Source organism: Rattus norvegicus, chromosome 2, assembly GCF_021556685.1.
Source record: "Rattus norvegicus strain SHRSP/BbbUtx chromosome 2, alternate assembly SHRSP_T2T, whole genome shotgun sequence".
Classification (NCBI taxonomy): Eukaryota; Metazoa; Chordata; class Mammalia; order Rodentia; family Muridae; genus Rattus; species Rattus norvegicus.
The window spans coordinates 25,268,154-25,293,600 of record NC_141535.1 but is presented as its reverse complement, the minus strand read 5'-3'; the positions used below and the strand labels follow the sequence as shown (position 1 = coordinate 25,293,600).

Here is a 25,447-nt window from a genome sequence, read left to right as displayed (position 1 = left end):
TTTTAATGCTCACTTTTTTATTTTTATAAAGTTTAGTTTCTAACTTATTAATTTTCATTTCAAGCAGTATCCATTCTCAATTCATTATCTGAGTTCTTAACAGGAGCTATTAAGCTTGCGATTACTTTTTTGTAGAAAGCAGCCTATTCTTGTTCTGTCACTGTAATATCCCCTGGAATCTCACTGAAGATGAGAAACAGAAAGTTTCCATGTTTCAGACCTTACATAATCTTCCACCTGCTCTCGTCTCCACGGAACACAATGGAGTTCTCAATTTACCGATTTTCTGTCTGAGTGAACAGAGCTTTGCAGCAAGTGTGATGTGCACAGAATAATCCAGTCTCTACTTTGATCTAATTTTCTTTTAAAGTCTGAGTTTCAGCTCTGCTGTTTAAAGCCCATTCCTGCCTTTGGACTTATCCTGTTTCTGTGAGCCCCATATTAGCGCAGGCTCCAGGGGCACTATTCTCTGGGGTCCTCTGCACACATGACACCCTATGCAGATGCTGCTGAGCCACTTGAGGCCTCATGGGAGGGGCGCTGAGACCTTTATAGCAAGTGGTATTTCTTAAGGCATATTTAATGTAATCCAGTTAGCTTAATGGGAAATAAAAACATTGATTAGGATTATATGGGGCTGGGGGTTGGGGGTGGCTTAGCAGTACAGCATTGGCCCAGCATCCACAGGGCCTTAGGTTCTATCTCCACAACACAAAACAAATGTGTCTTCCCAGCCACCCCTCCCTAAAGAAATAATTACTCATAGATTGCAAGCCAGCAGAAGTGGTCTTATAAAATGCATCCTTTTAGGAGAAGCAGTAGGACTTGGGAGCATCTTCATGTTAGTCTTTCTTTTCATAGACTTCAAACTTGTACTTGATGCCTTTTTCCTCCTGGATCTCAGAGAGGACGCCTGGGTATCTGAAAAAGAAAATGTTTTCATGAGATTCAATTCAACATCCACTGAAACATCAACATCAAATTCAACATCACACTGAAGTGTGGCTTCCCTAACTTCCCACTCCAGGGCATCAGCAGTGTGGGATGGGAATTGAGTTTTCCTCCCTTTTCTTCAGCATGGCAAGCCACCCCTAGGCCATACCCACAGCACTCAGCAACAGAAGGAAACAGCAACCCAGTTGCTAGAGAGTGCAACGCCCCAAATCTTCTTCATTTAGCATTCATTATCTTTCCTCAAAAAATGAACCCTAGGTCCTATTTCTCTTGTATCTTACCACACTACCAATGAGCTACTAGGCAAGTTCTCAGGAACCTTTTATAAGTTATCACTCAAATCACATTTCTAAGAAAAGAAAAACAAACCATCTCTAGCTGCCTGAAACCGGTCCCAGGCAGACACTTGGTTTCTTGATTTATGGACACGCCATGGCTTTACTAGCCTGGTGATATGTGGCATACCATGACTGCCTGTTAGAGCCACAGTGCACCTGCTTTTTCCACCCTCAACTGTCACTTAGGCCTCTGCTCAGACCCTCTGGCTGTCGGCCTCCAAGGGAATGCTCCCAGGTCCGTCCAATGATGACAATGCGTCCTTATGATGCGGCTTCATCCTAGACCGCAAGAGAGGGAGCCACGGGCTGCTGTTTCCATCTTTTGCTCTCCTGGGTACTTGTCTGTCCTTCTTTCTTCACAGAATAGCCTGTGTCTGACATGGTCCTTAAAGTCCCTTCTCCTGAGGTGATACTGCAGACTCACTCTTGCCAAGGATGCTTCCAAAGACTTTACAATGTCTTGTGTATATAATACTGGCACTAGTTACAACATGGAAAAATTGTGGATGTGTCAAAAAAAAAAATTTGTCTTGTGCCAAAAGAAGCAGCTCTATTTGCTAAGCATTCCCTAGTCTCTCACTGTTCACTCTCTGTAGTACTCCTGCCTTTTGAAACTGACTTTACTAGGCCCATTTTCAACTACGATTTGAGTTTCTTTGGAATGAGTCAGGAAAAGTCACATCTGCATATTTTTTATGTGTAAAATCCAGCATCAGGGCTGTCAATCACTAAGATAAAGGGAAAGTACCAAGAGGCTCTTTCAAGAGCCAAGAATAATAAACTCTGTTAAGTGACTGGTTAGATATGTTCCCTAGCACATTACATGCAATCTTTCTGTAAAACTAAAATCGAACTCTTCTTAAACCAGTTTTTCCCTCTACTATCTTTCAGTCTTTTAAAATAATGGTTATAATTACAACCACAATTCTAAACTACTTTGGTTTTGAGATAGGATCTTATTCTGTGTCTCAGGCTGACTTTGAACTTGCAGGCTCCTCAGTGCTGAGATTATAGTTGTGAACTAGTACCCCAGCTCAATTCCAAACAAAATCTTGAGAACTGTACTTGGACTCTGTGTGTATGTGTGCGTGTATGTGTATATGTGTGTGTTTGTGTGTCTGTGTGTGTGCATGTGTGTGTTTGTGTTTTACATACATGTTCCTGTATGTGCACTCACCTGGGGGCCAGAGTTGTTTTCCCAGGTCCACTTGCCAACCATTTACACTGAAGATACCTTTAACTCCTAAGCCATTTTCCCAGCCAGGACTTGGACTCCGAGTTCCAGGCCCACAGGAATTGGCGTACTACCTATCCTTAGGCTCCACCCACTTCAAGCATTAAGAGTCAGAATAAATAGCAGCTCTGAAATAATAAAAGATTACAGCAATCCAGAGATGACTGGGTTGAAGCTCTCAGAGGCCAACACAATCCTTGAAACAGTTTTCCGTAAGAAAGCAAACTGCAGCAAACAATCAAATGGGCATTTCACCAGAAACACGGGCTCTGGTGGAGACTTTGCCAGTATCCTCAAGAGTCAAGAGGTAGTGGGATCAGAAGAGGAAACACCAGAACATGTAAAATTTATTCCATGGTGTTCCCTGATGAGGGGCATGGGTCCTAGCTTTGGAACCAACTACCAACTCTGCTGTGGTATGCAGGAGTCTGCCTTCCAAGGCAGCATGTGTTAAAAGCCTGGTCCTGTGTGATGATGGTGGTGGTGGTCTTTTTTTTTTTTTATCTGTATATATATATTTATATTTATATAAAAGACCAATAATAGCAGTGTGTTATGCATCAACAGCAGCAACAGCTTTTCCAGGTTCTGCAGTCATCTGAACAAAACTGTAGAGACATCCAGCACACTCCATTTAAAAAAAAAAAAAAAGTAAAAAAACAAAACCCAAGAAAACAGCACAGTTCTGTTACTCTTGTGGTACCTGGCACCATTTTTTTTTTTTTTAAATTAGCTTCTCAATCATCATCTGGAAAGAAAAAATTCTGAGCAACATCATTAAAAACAGCTCTGATAAAGCACGGTCACTACTACGTATCATAAAGCAGGTACAAGCTATTTTACATCCACAGAGGTATGATACAGTACTGTCCTACATCTATAATACTAGCGGATACAATTTAAAAGGCATTATTTGAGACTTGATTCTACTTTTCCAGCAGAGGGCCCAAAGGATGGTGTGACACAGCTTTGTAAAGAAACATACTCTAGACAGGATTTCCTTTCACTAGTGGCACAGTTCTAAGGATTCATTCTCTCCATGAATGTCAGCTAAAACCGTTATTAAAAAAATGAAATATCCCTAGAACAAAACCGTATAACCACCGGATTCACATGAAGATGACCTGGTGGAGACAAGCTGGACCTCACCTTACCAACAAGCTATCAAATCTGTTATGTTTAAACAGTGAGACCTCCAAGGAAGGAGATGCCAAGTAGTGCTTCAAAGCTTCGGACCACAATCAAACACAGCATCCTTTTCAACAGAAGCAGAAGCTCATCTGAATATGCTCAAGGATGCTGACATCAACATTTAATCATCTCCTCACTCATCCAGGAAGAAGGGGAGATCAGTTACTACTGTACTTTATTGTGTTCAACCAAATCACCATGTTACAAAAATAGCAAGCTGCCATAATAAAAAATAAGGCTCCTCTATCCAGCACCAGATAGCATCATTTTACTTTCAAGCCTAGAAATTGCACACTTGTATATAAACCAACCGAAGATGAGGATTGAGAGTTCATCTTGGTGGATTTTTCCTTTGATGAATATGAAGTGTCCTTCCTTATCTTTTTTGATGACTTTTAATTGAAAATTGATTTTATTTGATATTAGAATGGCTACTCCAGCTTGCTTCTTCTGACCATTTGCTTGGAAAGTTGTTTTCCAGCCTTTCACTCTGAGGTAGTGTCTGTCTTTGTCTCTGAGGTGTGTTTCCTGTAGGCAGCAGAATGCAGGGTCCTCATTGCGTATCCAGTTTGTTAATCTATGTCTTTTTATTGGGGAGTTGAGGCCATTGATGTTGAGAGATATTAAGGAATAGTGATTGTTGCTTCCTGTTATATTCATATTTGGATGTGAGGTTATGTTTGTGTGCTTTTCTTCTCTTTGTTTTGTTGCCAAGATGATTAGTTTCTTGCTTCTTCTAGGGTATAGCTTGCCTCCTTATGTTGGGCTTTACCCTTTATTATCCTTTGTAGTGCTGGATTTGTAGAAAGATATTGTGTAAATTTGGTTTTGTCATGGAATATCTTGGTTTCTCCATCTATGTTAATTGAGAGTTTTGCAGGATACAGTAACCTGGGCTGGCATTTGTGTTCTCTTAGGGTCTGTACGACATCTGTCCAGGATCTTCTGGCCTTCATAGTTTCTGGCGAGAAGTCTGGTGTGATTCTGATAGGTCTGCCTTTATATGTTACTTGACCTTTTTCCCTTACTGCTTTTAATATTCTTTCTTTATTTTGTGCGTTTGGTGTTTTGACAATTATGTGACGGGAGGTGTTTCTTTTCTGGTCCAATCTATTTGGAGTTCTGTAGGCTTCTTGTATGCCTATGGGTATCTCTTTTTTTAGGTTAGGGAAGTTTTCTTCTATGATTTTGTTGAAGATATTTACTGGTCCTTTGAGCTGGGAGTCTTCACTCTCTTCTATACCTATTATCCTTAGGTTTGATCTTCTCATTGAGTCCTGGATTTCCTGTATGTTTTGGACCAGTAGCTTTTTCTGCTTTACATTATCTTTGACAGTTGAGTCAATGATTTCTATGGAATCTTCTGCTCCCGAGATTCTCTCTTCCATCTCTTGTATTCTGTTGGTGAAGCTTGTATCTACAGCTCCTTGTCTTTTCTTTTGATTTTCTATGTCCAGGGTTGTTTCTATGTGTTCTTTCTTGATTGCTTCTATTTCCATTTTTAATTCCTTCAACTGTTTGATTGTGTTTTCCTGGAATTCTTTCAGGGATTTTTGCGATTCCTCTCTGTAGGCTTCTACTTGTTCTCTAAGGGAGTTCTTTATGTCTTTCTTGAAGTCCTCCAGCATCATGATCAAATATGATTTTGAAACTAGATCTTGCTTTTCTGGTGTGTTTGGATATTCCGTGTTTGCTTTGGTGGGAGAATTGGGCTCCAATGATGCCATGTAGTCTTGGTTTCTGTTGCTTGGGTTCCTGCGCTTGCCTCTCGCCATCAGATTATCTCTAGTGTTACTTTGTTCTGCTATTTCTGACCGTGGCTAGACTGTCCTATAAGCCTGTGTGTCAGGAGTGCTGTAGACCTGTTTTCCTGTTTTCTTTCAGCCAGTTATGGGGACAGAGTGTTCTGCTTTCGGGCGTGTAGTTTTTCCTCTCTACAGGTCTTCACCTGTTCCTGTGGGCCTGTGCCCACCTGATCAGGCGGTGAGGTCTCTCTCCCACGGGGTTTGGGAGCAGAGAGCTGCTGCGGGCCGGGATCCGAGGGTGTGGGACTTCCAATAAATACAGGAAGTGCCCGGTCCTAGAGGAATTTTGCCTCTGTGTGTCCTGAGTTCACCAGGCAGGTTTCTTGCAGGGGAAAAGTTGGTCCTACCTGCGGTTCCAAGGCTCAAGTTTGCTTGTGGGGTACTGCCTAAGTCCTCTCCACTGTGGCAGCAACCGGGAAGATCTGCGCCGCTCTTTCCGGGAGCCTCCGTGCACCAGGGTTCCAGATGCCGTTTGGTGTTTTCCTCTGGCGTCTGGATTTGCACAGAGTGCAGTCTCTTCTGGTTTTCCAGGCGTGTCCGCCTCTCTGAAGGTTTAGCTCTCCCTCCCACGGGATTTGGGTGCAGAGAACTGTTTATCCGGTCTGTTTCCTTCAGGTTCCGGCAGTGTCTCAGGCGCAGGGGTCCTGCCGCTCCTGGGCCCTCCCCTACGGGAACCCAGAGGCCTTATACAGTTGCCTCTTGGGCCAGGGATGTGGGCAGGGGTGGGCAGTGTTGGTGGTCTCCTCCGCTCTGCAGCCTCAGGAGTGCCCACCTGATCAGGCGGTGAGGTCTCTCTCCCACGGGGTTTGGGAGCAGAGAGCTGGTGGTGGTGGTCTTTAAGCCTGATGTAGGTTAATGGGAAGTATGCCCTCAGATGGGACTTGGAGACTCCCGTTTCTCTCTGTCTTCCTGAGTCCAAGTGTGAAGGCTCTCTCTAGGGTTGCCTGTCATTGTGAGCCATCTGCTGAGGTCTTTACCAGCAGCCATGCGGAGGCTCATAGCACCCCTTTCAGGCTCAAGAACTGTGAGTCAAGAACTGTGAGCTAAATATTTCTTTTCTAAAGTTAGTCTGCCTCGGGCGATCTATTAGTGATGATAAAATGGAGTAGCATAGCTCGACCTTTTGTCTTAGCATATTTTTTTTAGCTCATTAAACAGAATACTGCTGATATAAAACTTTTGGGCCTGCTGGTTTGGTTGAGGTCTCATGATATTTGAGACTGAAATTTTCTTCCAAGCAGCATCAGTGAACAGAACAGAGCTGTGTGGGATCGGCTGGCACGGTGCTGCTGAAGTAACAGTTGTACAGGCGAGGACTTAAAGGAAAAAAGGCCAGTGCATCGTAAAAACACCGTCTCGGTGATATGGACTGTGGATCTCAGGCTTCATCCACTTTCTAATTCATTTTCCACTCACAGCAGTCCTTGCTTTTATCTGTATTTCATCTTCATTTCAATACTGACTGAAAAAAAATCCCATCATAAGTTGTATGATGTTAATGAAAGATACTGTGTTTGAATGGAAACCTGTATAAACTAAGAGTAATATATCAGTATATGAAGACAGTGGGGATCAAGATGAACTTGAGTGAGCTCGCCCCTCATCTACATAAAAATACCAGATGTGATGCCGAGATTGTATATCTAATGCTGTGGAGGTAGGCACAGGAGATGTTTGGGGTTTGTGGGCCAGCCAACCTCCTAACTGAATTCCAGGCAAGGAGAGACCAGTCTCAAAGAGGACAGTGTCCTCTGACCTCTATGTGTAACACACACACATACACGCACGCGCACACACAGCCTTATACCCCTTCACTCCAAGGTTCAGGAATCATTGCGGAAGAGGGGTTGCAAAAATTTTAAGAGACAGAGATTAGTGGGTGGTTGCAGAACAGATTTCTGGACAAGAGAAGACTGCATGTTATCAAACCCATGCAAGATCTGAGCACGGGGAGACCAAGTGTGGAAGTCCCATCCCCCAGCTTAGGAATGACTGATAACTAATGGCTGCGGGGAGAGGAAGAGTCATTTCTCTTCAGAGGTGTGGACTCTGCACTACTGACTGCACTACATGGACTTAGGGTGTTAATAAAACAAAACAAAAAACATGAAATTGTGAGTGAGTAGTTGTGGGAGGATAGGAGAGGAATCAGGAGATGAAATGGTGTGGGTTTGACAATTTTTTTAAAAAACCTAAATAAAATACAAACATACATAAATACCCATGGGGCTGATGAAAAGATGGAGGGGATGGAGAATGACTAAAGCTCATTCTCCACTTTAGCAGCAATGAGAAGCTCTCCAGTGGATGGAGGCTTAGACAAAGGCCCAGGGCACAGCAACTCTATTACCTTCTAGACAGAGAGCACTTGCTGGGCTGGGTAGTGTATGTCAATACAACAGAAGATGAGGGCATCCGGGAAGGAGGAATCTTAATCAAGAAAACATTCCCATCAGATTGGCCTATATTATCTGTGTGATTAATTGATGTGAGTGGTCCCATCCCATTGTGGGTGGTGGTACTCATGGGCAGGTCCTGGGGCATAGAAGAAAGTAGGCTGAATAAGCCATGGGAGAAAGCTGGTAAGCAGCACCCACTCCTCCTTCCAGGCCATGCCCTGACTTCTTTCCATGATGCACTGTTACTTGGAAGCACAAAATGATACAAACCCTTTCTTCTCCAAGTTGCATTTTGTACGGTAGAAACCCTAAGACACTTACTGTCTAGAGGTTTCCCTTTTCCTAATCTTAAAGAAAGATTAAGGTCTCCTCTTAGGGAATCCCCTCTATTCTGTGTTAAGGAGGCTGCTGTGATGTTAGTGCAGGTCAGAGAACTCATGGTTATCAAATGCTGCACTGAAACAGGTGTTTGTTCCTGTCGAGTGTCATTTAGAATGTCCACATCACAGCAATGGCCTTGTCCTGTCTTAGTCCACTCACCTCAGAATCCTGTGATGGCAAAGAACCAACACACACTATTCCTAGCTTTTCCAAGCAAGCAGACTCACAGCTTCCTAAATCACCCTGTCTACCTCACACTGCAAGTCAACATATCCTGATTCTAAGACCAACTAAACATTGATAATATCATACACGACTGTCTTGTAGAGATACAAATAAAAAATCCCTAATAAAATGGTAGTAAACTGACATAACTAACATAAAAAAAATCTCATACAATTCTTAAGTAGAATTGACCTTGGAAATGCAAGATTAGTTTAATATAAAAACCAATCATGTAATATACAGTATTAATAGTGTCAAATAGTTCAGAAAAAACATGTGGCAAAATCCAACAGTTCTTCGTGATCAAAGCACTTAATGAACTAGAAATCAAAGGGCCCTTCCTCAGCAAGAGAAAGTCATGTGCTTTCCTCCTGGGACCATGAACAAGACGAGTAAGATGTTTGTCTAATTTCCTAGTCAACCTGCTGGAAGTTCTGGATCAGATACACAGGCAAGAGAAGGAGATAGTGACACCTGACTAGGAGACAGTAGAGCTGCAGAGGACACTAACAGGGCGGCTGACACTTTCACCTTGGGTTCATTTCACTAGTGCTAAGAAAGGACTACCAACCCTAACCGTTAATTCTACTCCAGAGTTACAGGGTATCAGAGGAGTCCACTAAACAACTATCAACAAATATAGACAACAGTTAAGCTCCAACTGTGAAGTTACAGGACACCAGCTATTGTGATCTGTAGTTTTATACACTAGCGTGAAGAACCTGAAAACCGCAGCCTCCAAAGGAATAAAACATTCTCAAAGCAGTGTACGAATGGAATGCTCAAGCATTACTTACGGGAAGAGAGTAAACACCTACCTATGTGAAAAGCTCTAACAGGCTTCATACTGTTTAGAGACAGTTCTCTTCAGAGTGCTCTATGGATAGAATACCTATGAGAATCCCAGGTTGCTCTCTGTCAGAAACTGGCATACTAATATAAATTCATATGGAAACCCAAAGGACCCAGAACGGCGGAAAGCAGTCTTGAGAACAGATCTGAGAGGTTTTGCTTCCTGATGACAGTTATATGTAGTAAGCTGAGTAAAGTGGCTGTAATTCCAGCCCCTGAGAAATGGAAGCAGCTGGTCATTCTTGGTTAGCCAGTGAGTTTCCAGGACAGCCTGGGCTACATGAGACTCAGTTAAAACCAAAACAAGACTGTGAAGTAGTAGCATAATGACACACATAGAAAATGGGAAAGAACTGAGAGTCCAGAAAAATACTTTCACATTTATGGTCAACTGAAATTGTGACTATAGGAATGAGTGTAAGTACAGCAAAACCACAGAGCTCGGTCTCCACAGGTGAGTGTCATGATGTGTCCCTATGTCAGCAAAGCCGCTGGCTTGCTATTTACAAGTCAGAGAACCACAGTGGCATTTAAGTTGTCAAGGATCCTCAAGGGCCAGCACCTTGGAAATGTTTGGATTAGAACTGGCAAGCCTTAGAAGGTTTTTAAAGGAAGCTGATGGCACAGCAGTGTGGTCTTATTGCTAGTAGGAAAATAGAAGAAATGAGAAGGGAGAACTGAGAAGTATATTCATGCAATGTGAGAATACACAATTTAAGCAGAAGAGAAAATACACAGGGTATGATGTTCACACAAGCATTTTAGAAAATGACCAACTGTGGTTTTCAGTTTAAGCCCAAACAAAGGCAGGACTCGAGGGGCTGCTTCTTATAATTCTAAAGCACTTCAGAACCACGGCATTTAAAGGTTATGTGGTTCTAGAGTGCCAAGACTGCTACTCTAAAGCTTGACCATCCATTTATCCAGACTAAGTTGTTATGTTTCTTTAGGGGATGTGTAAAAAGCAAATTTATACTCAGAGGATAATTACTAGACACAGTTGGACTATATGGGAAAATGTGTTAAGCACTGGTCTGAAAGTGTTGACATAACTAACTTTTTCTTTTCCTGTTATAGCTAACTGTTTGAAGTACTTTTAAATTAAAATGCTCCAAGGTTTCCAATCCTTGGAGTTTCCAACTGGAATCACAGGGCAGCCTTTCTTCTCCACCTTCACCACACTGGCAGGTTTAACCTCTGGCTCATCTTTCCCCAAATCTAGACTTCTTCTGGTTCCCTCCAATGCATCTGTCACAGCAGCTGGGACAATGTCCTGCCTCAGAATCCTCTAAGGCAGTACTCGGCGAGACTCACTGGCCTCCTCCTAGCTGACAGAACAGGTCAACTTCCTTCTTACCTCAGGATCCACTGTCTGTTTTCTGCTCCTGGGACATGTGGCTGTTCCTTGACATCTTGATCTCAGTGTAGATGCCTCTGGTCAGAGGATCCCTCACACATGATCACAGTACCCAAAAAAGACAGCACTGTTTCATGCTGTCACTGGCCACCCCCTCCCACCTTGCTATAAAGGCCTTGTTTCCAGGGCAGTCAGCAGCACCAGCAGGCAGAATCATCACAATTTTCACAGTGCCCAAGATAGACCTGATGCCCCTAGAATGAGCTAGTGACCGCTGCTAGATGCCATTAAAATCATTAAAGCCCGAGTATTTCCAAGTAAACATTCTTATAATGTATCTTTGTAGGGGCGCAAACAAACCTCTATTTCTGATCTGGCACTGGCAACAGACCAAAGGAACAACTCCCCAGGTCTAGCTTAGTGAACTAGTGAGTTTCTTTGTGTGACTTACAGGAGTATGGGTGACTAACTAAAAGGCAGCTAGTAAGTGACATCAAACAAAAGCTGCCTCCCTAGCACTCCTGCACAGCAGGCAACAGGCAGACAGGCAGGCAGGCAGACAGCAGGCAGGCAGTAGACAAGCAGGCAGCAGGCAGGCAGGCAGGCAGGCAGTAGACAAGCAGGCAGCAGGCAGCAGGCAGCAGGCAGCAAGGCAGGCAGGTAGGCAGGCAGACAGGCAGGCAGGCAGGCAGGCAGGCAGCAGGCAGGCAGTAGACAAGCAGGCAGCAGGCAGCCAGGCAGGCAGGCAGTAGACAAGCAGGCAGCAGGCAGCAGGCAGGCAGACAGCAAGGCAGGCAGGCAGGCAGGCAGACAGGCAGGCAGGCAGGCAGCAGGCAGGCAGACGGCAGGCAGGCAGGCAGGCAGGCAGGCAGGCAGGCAGGCAGGCAGCAGGCAGACAGGCAGGCAGCAGGCAGGCAGACAGCAGGCAGGCAGGCAGGCAGACAGCAGGCAGGCAGGCAGGCAGGCAGGCAGGCAGACAGCAGGCAGGCAGGCAGGCAGGCAGGCAGGCAGGCAGGCAGGCAGGCAGGCAGGCAGGCAGATCACCCATCAGTCTCTTGGTCCCAGCAGCTGCCATCAGTCACATAACTTCTAGGGAGACCTTGTTACTCCTAAGCTTGATAAGCTTCCTGCACATTATAAACTGAATTTGCTTCCTGAGTCTTAAATCTTTTCTCCTTCCTCCAGGAGGGCACGCTTCAGTTAGGAAGAAACAGCTACCTAACATCAGCTAAAGGAGTTTTCTTAAAGACAGTAAAATTGGCAAGCCCTGTAACTCATCTGTGTAGGTTAGCTTCTGAATAAAAAATTAAATGAACACGTATATGTGAAAAAAAGACACTACATTCTTATGCCACAGAACATGGAGAAATCTAGTTGCGCTCCTTTAGAAGCTTCACTCCTATTGGCTAGAATTCACAGTGCTGGAAGGTGATATATGCGCTATCAGAAAAGAAAAACCCAGGCAGTAGACAGTCTCACCTACCTTGACCTCTGTGAGACACAGTAGTAGCAACTGTAGTAGCAACTGCCTGCAGGAGACACTGGTTCAACACTTGCATGAATGCTATGGGAGTGACTAACTGCTTCTTCTTTGTAAAAGATCACTCCATGAGATGGAACCCATACCTGACACAGTCAGCAAGGCTACCTTAAACTTGAAGATAGACAGGCCATGGGCCCTAGGGGAAAGCCTACTGTTATTCTGCTAAATTAACATAGCAATAAGATGACTCTCAGTAACACATTGTTATACCTGCAAATGCTCAACTCTCATCAGAGAAGTTACTTTGTGCAGTTGATGACAATTAACACAGAAACCCACAACTGGTCACCAAGGAGAAAAAGGGGCTTTTAGAATATGCAGCCCTAAATGTGATGTTCATGCGCGTATGCACACACACACACACACACACACACACACACACACACACACACACACACACACTCTCCTTCTCTCAAGGTTCAGTGGTCTACATGGGAAAGGGAGAAAGACTGTTAGCCAGAGGTGGCAGGTGACTGGGGAACAGTGCTTTCCAGACAGGACAGAGCAGATGCACACAAGAGCTCACGGTGACCGTGACAGCATGCACAAGAGCTGCACAGGCTCAAGACAAACAAGACGAACCCCACCCTTAACCAGCTGACAGTGCTGCAAGGGGAAGTTAGTTTTCTTCAATAGAGTGACCTTGTGTCTAACAACCACACTCCAGGGCTGGCCCCAAGTTTAGGAGTTCAGCCATGCAGATTAGATTCCATGTTCTTTTTGTTTTTGTTCTCAAAGAGAGAAAACATGACCTGGAAGAAGGTGGAGGAGGGGTATGAATACGATCCAAATATATTGTATGAAATTTTTAAATAAATAAAAATATTATTTAAAAACTATCTTTCTACATAACACATTGCTACTTCAAATCAAATCTGAAAAAATTTACTCTTCTCTGTAATTCTTTTTCCTCTTTTCATTACTAATCTATTTTATTTAACACTTTGGCTTCTGCTGCGGAGTTAATTTTCATACATATATGCCATCGTACTTTGCTCTTGCTTCCCCCTTCTTTCTGTAATTAGTCCTTAAAGTGCTTCTCACTAATTAATAATTGCATACTTACTCTGGGAGAAGTTTATATTTCTCCAAATCAATTTCTGGGAAGAATGTGTCACTTTCAAACTCCTGCATGATCCTTGTCACAAAGAGTCTGAGGTGGCCTGGCTGATTCATGGCTTCCTTTAAAACAAAACACAAGGAATCACTCTTTAACCTGTGTTGAAGTGCAAAGAGACTGGAAGCTACTTGTTTTAGTTGCTTTTGCACCAGGCATTAAATGCATGTTTACAACTGCTCACACTTACTAGGTATAAAATATTTTGAAAAAAGACTTGCTTGTATTTAAACGATGCTGGTATCTATGTTTGTGTGGGTACACGTGTGTGCGAGCACTGATATTTGTGAAGGCCGGAGGAGCTCGAGTTGGAGATGGTTGTGATGTGGATGCTGGGATCTGAGCTCAAGTCCTCAGAAAAGCATCCAGTGCTCTTCACCTCGGAGCCATCCCTTCAGTCCCCTGAACTTACATATAAACCCTCTGCCCTGAGGCTCAGTCACGCGACAATAGCACTAGCCACAGTTAGTAACTGGGAAAACATGTCCTGGCCTCTAGCTCATCATAGTTTTTGTTTAAGTTGAAGCATTCAGTCACACTGCTTTTCTTCCTTTGCTCTTTTAAGGTTCCCCCTTATGACTTGGTTGCAATTCCAAAGAGAAGTTTGCATCTGTACACTTGAGTAAGAAAGTATCTTTGTGAGGTTGCCACTGTTGAAAAATACCCTGGGAACACTCAGTATACCATTTCTTTAAATTAATTATTTACTATCGTCTTTGTGTGTCCGTGCGGGTGAATGTGTCTCTGTGTGCCTATGCCAGAAGAGGCTATGGAATCACTCAGAGTTACAGAAGTTTACAGGATGCCCTGCGTGTTATGTGGGTGCTGGGATCTGAATCCTGGTCCTCATGATTGTGTAGCAAGAGCTTTAACTGCTGAGCCATGTCTCCAGCCCCACAAAGACGGTGGTATACCTTTCTTACTCTGTCCTTACCTAAAAGCGCCCCCATTTCTCTGTAAGCATCTTGCCTCTTGTTGATTATGGCGCTCAGTCTGTTCTGGTCAACAACTTTGCTAACCAGTGTCTATGTTAAGTTGATAGTCTCTATGGACAAAATGGCCTTGGAAGAAATAGCTTATATTTTTAATGGAAAGGATGATTCTTATATTTTTGGTTGTGAGCCTAGCCTTTAATGGCTGAGCCATCTCTCCAGCCTGGAAAGGATGATTCTTAAGAGCAGATCCAAGAAAGCATTAATAACTATCGATCCTCAAACATCCATAGGAAGAAAAAAAATACATGCATATATAAGATTTTAAGTTGCTAACTTCCAAATACAAGCATAGAGCACTTTTTTTTCAGTATTTTAGCTTATGTTAAATCATTTATTATCACTGCTGCAATCAAATAAATATTCTACTAGTTTACAAACCAGAAAAGGACTAACTGCAGCTGCGTCTGCAGCTCTACATCAAAGCGGGGTGAGCTTTCCATAAAGGGACACATAGTGAATATTTCAGGCGCAGACGGCCACAGGCTTCTTGCTCTTGGTGACTGCACTTCAGAGCTGGCATGGAGGAGGGATTAAAGTACTGTAACATGCCAGCCTGCTCCCCGTAGGCCCGCACTTTCTTACTGTAGAGCTAATTATGTAAGTGCATTTAGTCCTTAGTCTATGCAACGTATCTTAATCTGAGACAACGTTACAGGGATGTGAGATACAGAGGGTTTATAATCAGTTTAGCAATCTGTAAACTTCTTTCTCGAATCATTCCTGTGTACACACGTTAACATATACCCAAAGGGCGGGACTGATTCATCTTCCACATAAATGTTAGTTAACCTTTCCAAAGAATAGCCAAACAAAGAAAGAAAGAAACTGGAAGTCACTTGGTACCAAATGGCACCAGGAAAAGAGTATTTTCTGCTTTCCCCATTATCTTTCACTACGCTATGAAACCATGCTGTCCCCTGCTGCCCTCAGGCTGCTTGAGGTCCTGAGGAAAAGTTTCCATATGTTTGTGTGTGCTGACTGAGCCCAAGCTCTTCTCATCATGGCATTTATCCTGGAGGCAAAGCCACAGCAGCACAGCCAGGGCACATCTGGGGAGTTGAAAGCTGTTCCATATAAACACTATGCTCAAGAAATCAGACTGATTCTTAAACTGAAAATAACTAGTATTTTGAATTGAAAATGACTAGTATGTGGGAGGAGCTTGGCCAAAGAACACAAGATTCCAGTTACACAGGAAGGATAAGATCTGGGGGCTCTGCCGCACTGCATGACGACTGTGGTTAGGAACAAAGTCTTACATTCTGTGCTCTTGAAATTGCTCGGAGCTGATTTCAAGTGTTCTCATCACACAGAAAAAGCAAGGTGATATATCTCAATTTAGCCACTCTACAAATACACGTTTCAGGTTGTCTGATTATTTGCCAGTTTAAAAATAGACTTAAAAATAAGGCACTGAGGTTGATGGGAGTGGGTGGGAGGGTGAATCTGCTTAATGCACATGAAATGTGGTGTAACATCATAATGTAATATGACATTTTATACACTGACATATACGTGCTCTATTTATAAATGACTGGTGTAAATGATAAACCTTACCCTTGCCTTTATGTTTATTTTGCATGACAGTGTCAGATAATGGACTCCTGTGTGGCTTACGGGGAGGGCAACGTGCTGCTTCCTACGTACATGGCGGGGAGCGGGGGAGGGCGTCCCTCTGTTTACCTACAGCTCTCCTTACCTGGTAGACAGAGCTGCCTCCGACTACCCAGACCATGTCCACTTTACTTGCTAGCTCTGGTTGTTCAATAAGTTTTAAGGCATCATCCAGACTTTTGGCAAGAAAATGAGCTCCTTGTGGTGGTTCCCTGAGGTATAAAAAAAGAAAGAATTAGGGTTCTTGTAAAAGTCTGTCCATATTAGTAAAATAATCCGAATTGCAAGCAATCTACACTATGAAAACTTAATTCTTCCAACTCTGAATACTCAGAACGTATATGGCCAGTGTCCAACATCCACTTGACATTTCATGCCGGAATAGTACTTGCGAATCAAAACATACAGCCATATGTGACCCTGCACTGTATCTGTGGGAAAACACCCTCAGCAGGAGCTGTCTCTGCTGTGGAGGGGGTGAAGGTCAGGGTGGAGACCGAGGGACTCTCTGGAGGTTTAACAGGGTTAGGTAGGTTACCGTGTTAGCACTGAGCTCAGGTTCTTCTCCACCCCACCACGGCAGATGCAGCTCCTGCTCAGGTTGTCTCCCACTACAGATACAATGTGGGGTCACACATGGCACTATATTAACACCTCCACAGAGCAACATGGGATCTTAGCTAATGACCTCTGCGAGGCATCTGGGGGATATGGACTTGTTTTGCCCTTTATTCTGAAATGTGTGGACAAACAGCAGCAATCAGATGGGTGATGGCGACCAAAGCAGCACAGTAAAGTTAATGGCAGAGTACATGCAGATGTTCAATGGCAGAGTCCACAGAGTGGCTGTGCAGATGTTTAGTGAACAGTTCTGTCAGTTTGAATACTGACCTGATTAAATATTAGACAGAGAATATCCACACCATCCTGAAACATCTGAAGCAGCATTCAGATTGTTAATCTACAGGGGAAAAGAACTTTCATATTTTGAACAATATAAAAAGAGGAAGTATTTGAAAATGAGCTTGTTGTCAGTTATATAACTAATACTCAGAAAGGAAAATGTTAAACAAACTCAAGGCTTATGTTGACTAGCTCAATTTCAGATCTCAGTTTTGATGGTGAGGGGAGTTGCAATTCCCTTTATAAATGAGGAAACTTAAACAACCAGGCTTTTATAGTGATTAGACATAGATCAGAAATTATTAATTCAATGTCAAATTCTTAGCTGGTGCTTTAAAAGGATTACTTACATAACTGTCTTTGAACTGGTAGTTGTAACAATGATTAATCAAGAACTAATGTGGACTATTCACTTTACAGGTGGCATTCTCCCTTTCTTCTCAATTTCTATTTTACTTTTTCACTCTCTGTCAATATGCAAGGGAATTAGGATAGTGCAAAAATATATTTGGACTTATGCTGGAAAATCAAGACAGAACAGCGGAGGCTGACATGAGTTAAATGAGCTGAGCTATCCCTAAAGGTTCCAGGGTAACTTAGGGACAAGGCTGCGTACGACCATGTTCAAGGACAGAATAGGTAGGAGAAGGAGGAAAGATTCAGTCATGGAGACGATGACCTAGCTCATAAGTCATCTATGGTGACTGGAATGGTTGGTGGTTTCAGTAATAGAATGTTGAGGTCAGGATGAAGTAAGGGATGAAACACAACAGAAAATGCTGATTAAGAAACTGATACAGTCTAAAGCTGAGAGCAGTATGATCTCCAGAGGGACAGGAATGGCTTGCTATGCCTGAGGTCCCGGGTTTGATTCCCTGTATACGCAGAACAATAAGAAGTCACCCATGAAGTCCTGAACTTAATTGCTAACCCAGAGCTCCCAAGAGCAAGAGAGCTTCCCTGGTCTACAGAGGGTCTTTACTATTTTTTCTGAAACGTTGTCCAGGACCCAGAGTCTGATTTATAGGCACTCAGAGTATGCTCCCAATTAAAAAGGGGATTCATGTAGAAAGAAATATAGTGCCCTCAGTAACCTTTGCATACTCAGTATGGAATTTACCCTGTCTAAAGATTGAACGAACGCAAGCCCCTTACTTCCAAAACCATTCCTCCATGACTTCTCCAAAGCAGAGGAGCTCTCCTGTCTCCCTTTGCCTCGTGCTTTTCTAGGAGCTTTCAAATAACTGTTGATTGATGTTCTTATGCATAGGTGGGTGTCTTAAACAGCCCACCTATCTAGGTCACCACACTGAGAGCTTCATTTAAAGAAGGGCTCCTTTCAATCTTGAGGTCACTCTGGCTCTTTATTTTAGGACATTTTCTTGGTCATAGTAACTCTCAAGGCAAGTTTTCAGAATGAAATGATCCTCTATTAGTTGTAATTAAGTAATAATCTTGTAATAGGTTGGGAGAAACTAAAGAGAAACAACACGTTTGATATTGAATCAGATCCTAGAATAATAAAAGAACAGTAATGGGAGAATGGTGAAATCTGAATAAACTCTAGTTTATTTAAAAAACCAAGGCAGACTCCTGGTTTGCACCTGTGCTGGGAACAAAGCCTGTGCTCTGGATGCAACCCATTCAGCCCCCACCCCAGTTACAGCTCAGTTCCCCAGGTATTCTGACACATTCAGGATCACAGGATACCCCAAATCCAGCCCCAATACCAGGCGGAACCAGGAACTCTGGGCCCCAAGATGCAGGTACCCCGCCCAGCCAGAGACCCACACTCCTTCTGGTTTGCACCTGTACCTGGAGCAGGCCTCTGCTCTGGACCCCAACCCCCTCAGCCCACACCCAAGTAGCAGCTCACCCCCCACCCCCCGGGGGGGTGTTTCTGACACATCCAGGATCACAGGATTACACAGGCTCCCGGGAGGGACAGGCTCCAGTCAGACAGCAAGGCCAGCTAACACCAGAGATAAGCAGATGGCAAGAGGCAAGCACAAGAACATAAGCCACAGAAACCAAGACTACCTGGCATCATCAGATCACAGTTCTCCCACCACAGAAAGTCCTGGACACACCAACACACCAGTAAAGCAAGGTTCAGAACTAAATTCTCATCACATGAAGTTGGTAGAAGACGTAAATAAATCCCTTACAGAAATAAAGGAGAATACAACAAGTAGAAACCCTGAGAGAGGAAACACGGAAATCCCTAAGAGAAATACAGGAAAACACAAGGATGAAGGAATTGAACGAAACCGTCCAGGATCTAAAAATGGAAATAGAATCATTAAAGAAAACTCAGAGGGAGACAGCCCTGGAGATAAAAACCCAGGGAAGAGATCAGCGGTCATAGATGCAAGCATCACCAACAGAGTACAAGAGACAGAAGAGAGAATCTCAGGGGCAGATGATTCCATAGAAAACACTGACACAAGCTGTCGAAGAAAATACAAAGAGCAAACAGTTCTTAACTCAAAACATTCACAGAATCCAGGACACAAGGAGAAGACCAAACTGAGAATAGTAGGTATAGAAGAGAGTGAAGACTCCCAACTCAAAGGGCCAGCAAACATCTTCAGTCATGTGAGCATTACCACTGTCTCGTCCCTGTCAGCAGGCCTCCTTATCCCCCACATCGCTTCTATTAAAGTTACAACTTGACTGCCCTGAAAGTTTGACAGCAGCATCTCCTCTCCAGACCTTAGTGACTCTGGGGTTACCTTGAGGAGTCATTATTTTCCCATAAGGGGTTAGAGGCTAAAACCCAGGCTCTAGGAAAAGCCTGTATAAGCGATAGTGACAGCCATGTGGAATGCTAGTCCTGGGGTACAGCACCTGGACCCAGCTCTGAACATGGGTAAAGGGAAAACCAAGTAGAGAACCCAGAGATTGAAGAAAAAAAAGAACCCTAATACAGTCTTCCCCTAAATGATATTCCAACTTCTCCAAAATACTCAAAAAAAAAAAAAAAAACAAAAACAAACAAACAAAAAAAAACAAAAAAAAACCCCCTTCAAAACCAAAACCAAAGCACTCCACTCAATGTTATATATAAGCACACAGAAAGCAACCAAATCCAATTACATACGCCACAGGGGGTCATAAAGGAGAAATCAGACTTATCATTTGAGCAGAAATGCTGGTTCACCCGAACATCTCCCCCACTGAGATTTCTTTATGTTTATTTTAGCTCAAGCTGGCCATAAATAAATTTGAGTAGTATTCAAGAATATGTTATTAAAAAGCCCTTGGGAATAGCAATATAGCCCGTGAATTCGGGCTCTTTGCGAGGAGAGTGAACACCAGAATATCCTAGCAACCAAGACGGGAGCAGCAAGAAGATGGAGGCAGGTGGTGAGAGGCCTATCATGTGTTCCCCATCAGCTGAGGCGACCAATGCAAATGTTTGCCTACGCCCTTCCAAGTTTTAACCTATGCCATTGTAGGAGGCGCGTGGGAGGAACCCTACATAAAAATCTTCGCATGCAGCTACGAAGTGTTTTCTCTTCCTCCCAGGGCCGATCTACCTTCCCTTCACTCTGGTGCTCGTCTGGTAGATGTAAGCACATCTATGACGACTTCGTTTCAAACCACCAAAAGGCCTTAAGGGTAGAGCTGAGACCTCCCAGGGGGCCAGAGCACCACTGGAAAGTTCCAGCTTGCTCTCCCTGATGTCTGTACTCCAAGGTTCTGATTCACATGACTACCTCACATCCGTGAAAGCCAACCCCTACACCGCAGTAAGCTCATACACAAGTATAGCTTCTACCGCATCTGCTTCTCTGCATGGGTTGGAATAAAAGACACGGGAGTGGCATTCTTGACTGCAGGCCAAACAAGCAGTGCCTGCTACTCTACGATGGTGCATGGTTGTTGATGACTATGTATTAATCTAAGGGAGAATAGTCAATATCCTTAATCCTAACTTTCTCTTAGACTGTAGTCATATGCTGACCAAAATCATCCAAACTAAAACTCCTTTAAGATCCAGGCAGTTATTTCAGTAAGCAAACACTGGTAGCAACGACGATGTCAAAGTCATGGTCAAGGTCAAACTATTACTTTTGACTTCTAGCTCGTCTTTTCCACCTACCCTAGGTAAGTCCTTCTTCTAATAAAATTAATTTTATTAATTTTATGTGCGTAAGTGTTTGCCTTCATGAGTGCCTGTGTACAATGGGCATGAAAGCGTGATGCTTTAGAAGCCAAAGGAAGGCACTAAGTCTCCCAGGATTAGTGTTACACCCAGTTGTGAGCTGCCACATGGGTGTTGGGAACCAAACTCAGATCCTCTGGAAGAGCAGTCAGTGTTCTCAACTGCTGAGCTATTTCCCAGCCCAACCATCTCAGGTTCTTAAGACATTTCCAGTCACAAAGAAGGAATTAACTATTCAAATGTTAAATTGGAAGATACCTTGCAGACACTTCCTTCTCCCCGATCCCTGGGCCATTTCAATACTCTGAGATGTTCACCTCTGACACTGCATAAAGAACCCACAGCACGTGGGTATTGTGGCTAACTACAGATAGCAGAGTACATGTCCTTCACAGCTTACCGCATTTAGAGTCCATTTCAAAAATGGGACAACCACTTCGATTCACTGAAACTTAAAACGTAGGCACTTTTAGTTTTCATGCAGTTAGAGACCAGTTATAAATCATATTATAACTGATAACTAAGTCTATAGAATAATGGTTTGAGGGAACTTGCAGAACTGTTACCATATTTTTTTTTTCTAATTCTTAAGGTGATAAAAATCAACCACTTAAAGGAACAGAATTAACTTGCCCCATAGTGTTAAGTGGCCACTCAGCTTCTAATGAATTAAGATATTCAGCTAGGCATTGTGACTCAGCGGTTTAAGCTGTAGCTAATGCTCTGGTCTCTTTAGGGGGTTGAGTTCTGTTGGTACTGACTGGTTTGGATAGTGAGACATTTATAAGGCACTGGGGGGAATAATACCATAAAGTATCTGCTGTGCATGGACAAGGACCCAAGTCTGATCCCCAGGACCTGGAAAACAGTAAGTTTAGCTTGGATCTTACTGGTCAGTTAGCTTAGCCTAATAGGTGAGGGCAGATTAGTGAGAGACCCCTGGGCACAGAAACACGGTGGACAGAGCCTCAGGAAGGACACAGAAGGGCCATGTTCAGTTTTATGTGCTTGGGTGCACACATGTGCACCTGCCACACACATGCAGGCAAACAGACCCCCCCTCCCCCCCACAGATGTTCATCACCTCATTTTAGCCCTGGGAAACAGATCAGATTCTTGTGGTGAGCTCCTGTTATAGCACTTACTTGAGTTCTCTACTGAGAACTATATTAATTCTGTCCTTTAAAGGTCGATTCTTCTCAGGAATGGAGAACCAGGTTTTCCTACCCATAATCACCAGATTCTGTTTACCTATAAAACCAAGCAGAAGGGATATCAGAAAACACTTACTTGTTCAGTATATTTTCAGTGACATGCATAGGCAAGATGGTTGTCATAGTGACATCTAGTGGCTATCCTTTGGAAAAATTAAGATGAACAGCTTTACCTAAAATTCAGATTTAGTTCTCATTAACTACATATAGTACAATTTTTCCTTTTGGCTCATCAAATTTATATCATTTACTTAGGTTTTAATCCATTGCAACCATGTATAATTTCAGTTCAAAGTGCTCAGGTTGATTGGATTTTGTGATTCACTAGATAACCTTATATGCTTTATTAGACTCTAACTAAAATGGAGAATAGTTCCTACTCCCAGAATTCTTGAGATTAAATGTGTTTACCATCTAAAACTACTTTTCTCTGACTCACCTATCCTGGAGAAATAATACCTACCTATATGTATATTCAAGGTCATCTCTACCTGTATTCAAAGGTCAAGAACCTTTGTGGAAGAGGGGGCAGAAAGAACATTAAGAGTTGGAAGAAGGGGAAAGAGCTGTGAAAAGCTGACTTTTGGCCATGACAGGGCTGCCGTATGTGTGCATCAATTTCTATCAGGTCCCTGCACAAGATCAAGCCAGACAAAATTCAAGTATGGAGAAGGAGTCCCTGAGGCCCCACCCATAGCTATTGGTAGTTGATGGCTGCTGAGAGAGGGAGAGTCAGTCTATCTTTTGGGTCTGGGCTGATTGCTCATGCCCTAGTCAATGGCCACACACAGGGTTATTAATAACAAGTAGAACGTGAACTAGGGAAGGAGAAGGGAGCACAGGAGGAGTGAAAAGGTAAATGGATATAATCAACATACACTGTATAAAAATATAAAACTTTCAAAGAATAAAAATACATTTAAAAAGTACTGTCATGAGAACTGTACATACAGCTTCCCCGTTATTTAATTACTTGGAAGACCTTGAATTTCAGACATCCCGATTGAACAACAATTACCGTGTTATATTTAGAGATCTTTAAGAACATGATTTGTGGTGGCTAGAGGGATCGTTTAGCTGTTAAAAGCACAGTAGAAGACCTGGGACAGAGGCTCACAACTGTCTTTAGCTCTAGTCTCAGGGAACTGATATCCTCCTCAGGCCTCCGTGGGGACCAGGTCCACATGCTTTATATATACAGGTATGTAGGCACATTCAGAACAGACATTAAAATTAAAAGTAAATAAATTTTGAAAAAAAAATTTATCCTGTGTGCCTTGTGCACCCACAGGCCAGGCCAGGCAGTGCAATCAAGGTTTCTCACTGAACCTGAAGTCTACAAATCTGGCTACAGGGCAAGCACCATGGGTCTTTCTGTCTCTGCCTCCCTAATGCTCCTCGTATTGTTATGCCACTGTGCCCAGGTTTTTATTCTGGGGGTAGGTTTTGAACTCTGGTCCTTAGACCTCAGACTGACTGGACCATTTCCCCAGTCCTGATATTCAGGTTCTTGAGAGTAGACTGTGTTAAGGTGGCATTTGCCAACTTGTCTACTATAGTGACCTACTATGTTCTCTACTGTTGTTCAACATCTGTTTTTCTGTCAGCTCTGCCATCCCTCTTGAATGATAAGCAAACATGTCTGTTAGGGGAAATTACACCGCATGTCCTTACAATTACAAGCAATTGAAACTACCTCATAATTATTGCATACCACTCCTCATTCTTTTATTTCAAGTCAGTCACCCAGACTGCCTCACTGAAGACCTTCATCCCACCATGCCTTCCTGAAGCCCCCAAATCCAATAGATTTAATTTTTTTTAAAGCCACTTCTCCCCTGCACTTCTCTCCATTTACACAATAATTTTGTCTTCCAGTAACAATTCTAAATACCAGCTCGGGTCTCTATTCAAAGCGCTAAATTTTGCTGCTGATTCTGCCCAGTTATATTCGAGTTATATGCACTTGCTAACAACATATCAAGCATATGTATTTTTATAAACTCTGGGAATCATACAAAAATTTCTGGCAAGAAATAAAGATCCCAGATTCCCAGGGGAGACTTCCTACTCCTACCTCTACATTGTAAATCTTGCTTCAAGCAAACACTAGAATCCTCATGACTTAATAACTCCACATTACCTTCTACTGAAGAGGTTGTGGTCATTCTCTGGAAGTACTTGAACTCATTCCTGAAAGAGAAACACTGTGTTAACCAGTCATGTGTGTGCTCAGGCTCCAGTCAAAGACGAAAGGTGCGAGCCCCGGTGTGGGGGGGTGGTGTTGCTGCTTGTTCAGTGGCCGGACTTTGCTCTCAGCCAGGGAGCCTGTGAGCAAAGGCTGGCACGGCAGGGGGATCACCGCGGGCTCCGATAGCTTGTCCTCCCGCTGAGGCCGGCAGGGCCTACCAGTTCACGCCGGTCTCCGAGCAGGTCGGCCTGCGCGTCCAAGCCAAGCGCCCGACCCTACTCAGTGAACCGCCTGGGTTTCCCGAGCTCAGCCCAGTTAGTACCTGAGCAGAGGCCAGGGTAAGTCTCCGTTCTTGCCAATGCCCATATTTTGGGACACGGCGACGATGCAGTTCAGCGGACGAACCATGTCTGCAGCGGCGATCAGACCCCACCAGCTTAGAGTGCCGTCAAGTTTGGCGCGAAATCGCAGCCTGGAGCGGAGTACCACTAAGGCAGCTAAGGCCCCGCCCCCCCAAGGCCCGCCGCGCATCCTATTTGTGCAGCTAAGGCCCCGCCCCCACAAGGCCCACCCCGCATCCTATTTGTATAGCGAAGGCCCCGCCCCCACCAGGCCGCGCCCTTCACTGGTTGAGGCGTGCGCGCGCGCGCGCAGGCGCGAGGAAGTGCGGCCGCGCGCTCACGCTCCCAGCAGGCCAGCTCTTCTGCACAGTGCAATGCCCCGCAGGAAATCCGCGTCGGGAGGCTCTAATGCCGCCGGCCCAGACCCGGGGAGGCAAGTGGTTCTGAGCCGGTTCTTCAAGTCTGCGGGAAGCCTAAGATCCAGCGTGTCCCCCACAGAACCAGCAGAGAAGGTAGAGTACGGCTCCACAGCGCCCCCAGCGTCCACCTAGGCGAAAGCCGTCCGGGGCGGTTCTGTCCGCGACGGGGCGGAGCCAGGTGGCGGGACGGGGACAGCTAGGGG

At 44.0% G+C, this 25,447-nt stretch overlaps 2 protein-coding genes across 9 annotated transcripts in view; one reads left to right on the top strand and one right to left on the bottom strand.

Annotated features, from left to right (window-relative positions):
- Positions 1-25,346, bottom strand: Dhfr (dihydrofolate reductase). 2 transcript variants are annotated; one of them, XM_087615969.1, is made up of 6 exons: positions 25,094-25,346; positions 24,437-24,486; positions 22,225-22,330; positions 16,091-16,217; positions 13,346-13,461; positions 1-921 (listed from the first exon to the last, which is right to left on the bottom strand). In XM_087615969.1, exons 2-6 carry the CDS (start codon positions 24,459-24,461, stop codon positions 843-845), a joined length of 453 nt encoding a protein of 150 aa, XP_087472095.1. In that variant the 5' UTR covers positions 24,462-24,486; positions 25,094-25,346; the 3' UTR covers positions 1-842. The 2 variants fall into 2 exon arrangements, with proteins under 2 accessions (XP_087472095.1, NP_569084.1); NM_130400.2 differs by lacking the exon at positions 25,094-25,346 and adding an exon at positions 24,807-24,978 and having other exon boundaries at positions 733-921.
- Positions 25,095-25,447, top strand: part of Msh3 (mutS homolog 3) — a 141,295-nt gene continuing 140,942 nt past the window's right edge. For 6 of the 7 annotated variants that reach the window (XR_015667100.1, XR_015667099.1, XM_087629934.1 and 3 more), the window contains exon 1: positions 25,095-25,337. Coding sequence is in view for 2 of the 7 variants with exons in the window: in XM_087629906.1 (XP_087486032.1) it covers positions 25,200-25,337 (138 nt within the window). In the remaining 5 variants the exon portion in view is untranslated. 7 annotated transcript variants of the gene reach the window in all.

Excerpts from the sequence above, each read along its gene's own strand:
- Dhfr (NM_130400.2), bottom strand. The coding sequence starts at position 24,892 with ATGGTTCGTCCGCTGAACTGCATCGTCGCCGTGTCCCAAAATATGGGC. Across the intron at positions 13,462-16,090 it reads GAGGCAGCTCTGTCTACCAG|GAAGCCATGAATCAGCCAGG; the intron begins GTAAGGAGAGCT and ends TTTGTTTTAAAG. Across the intron at positions 922-13,345 it reads AAATATAAACTTCTCCCAGA|ATACCCAGGCGTCCTCTCTG; the intron begins GTAAGTATGCAA and ends TTTCTTTTTCAG.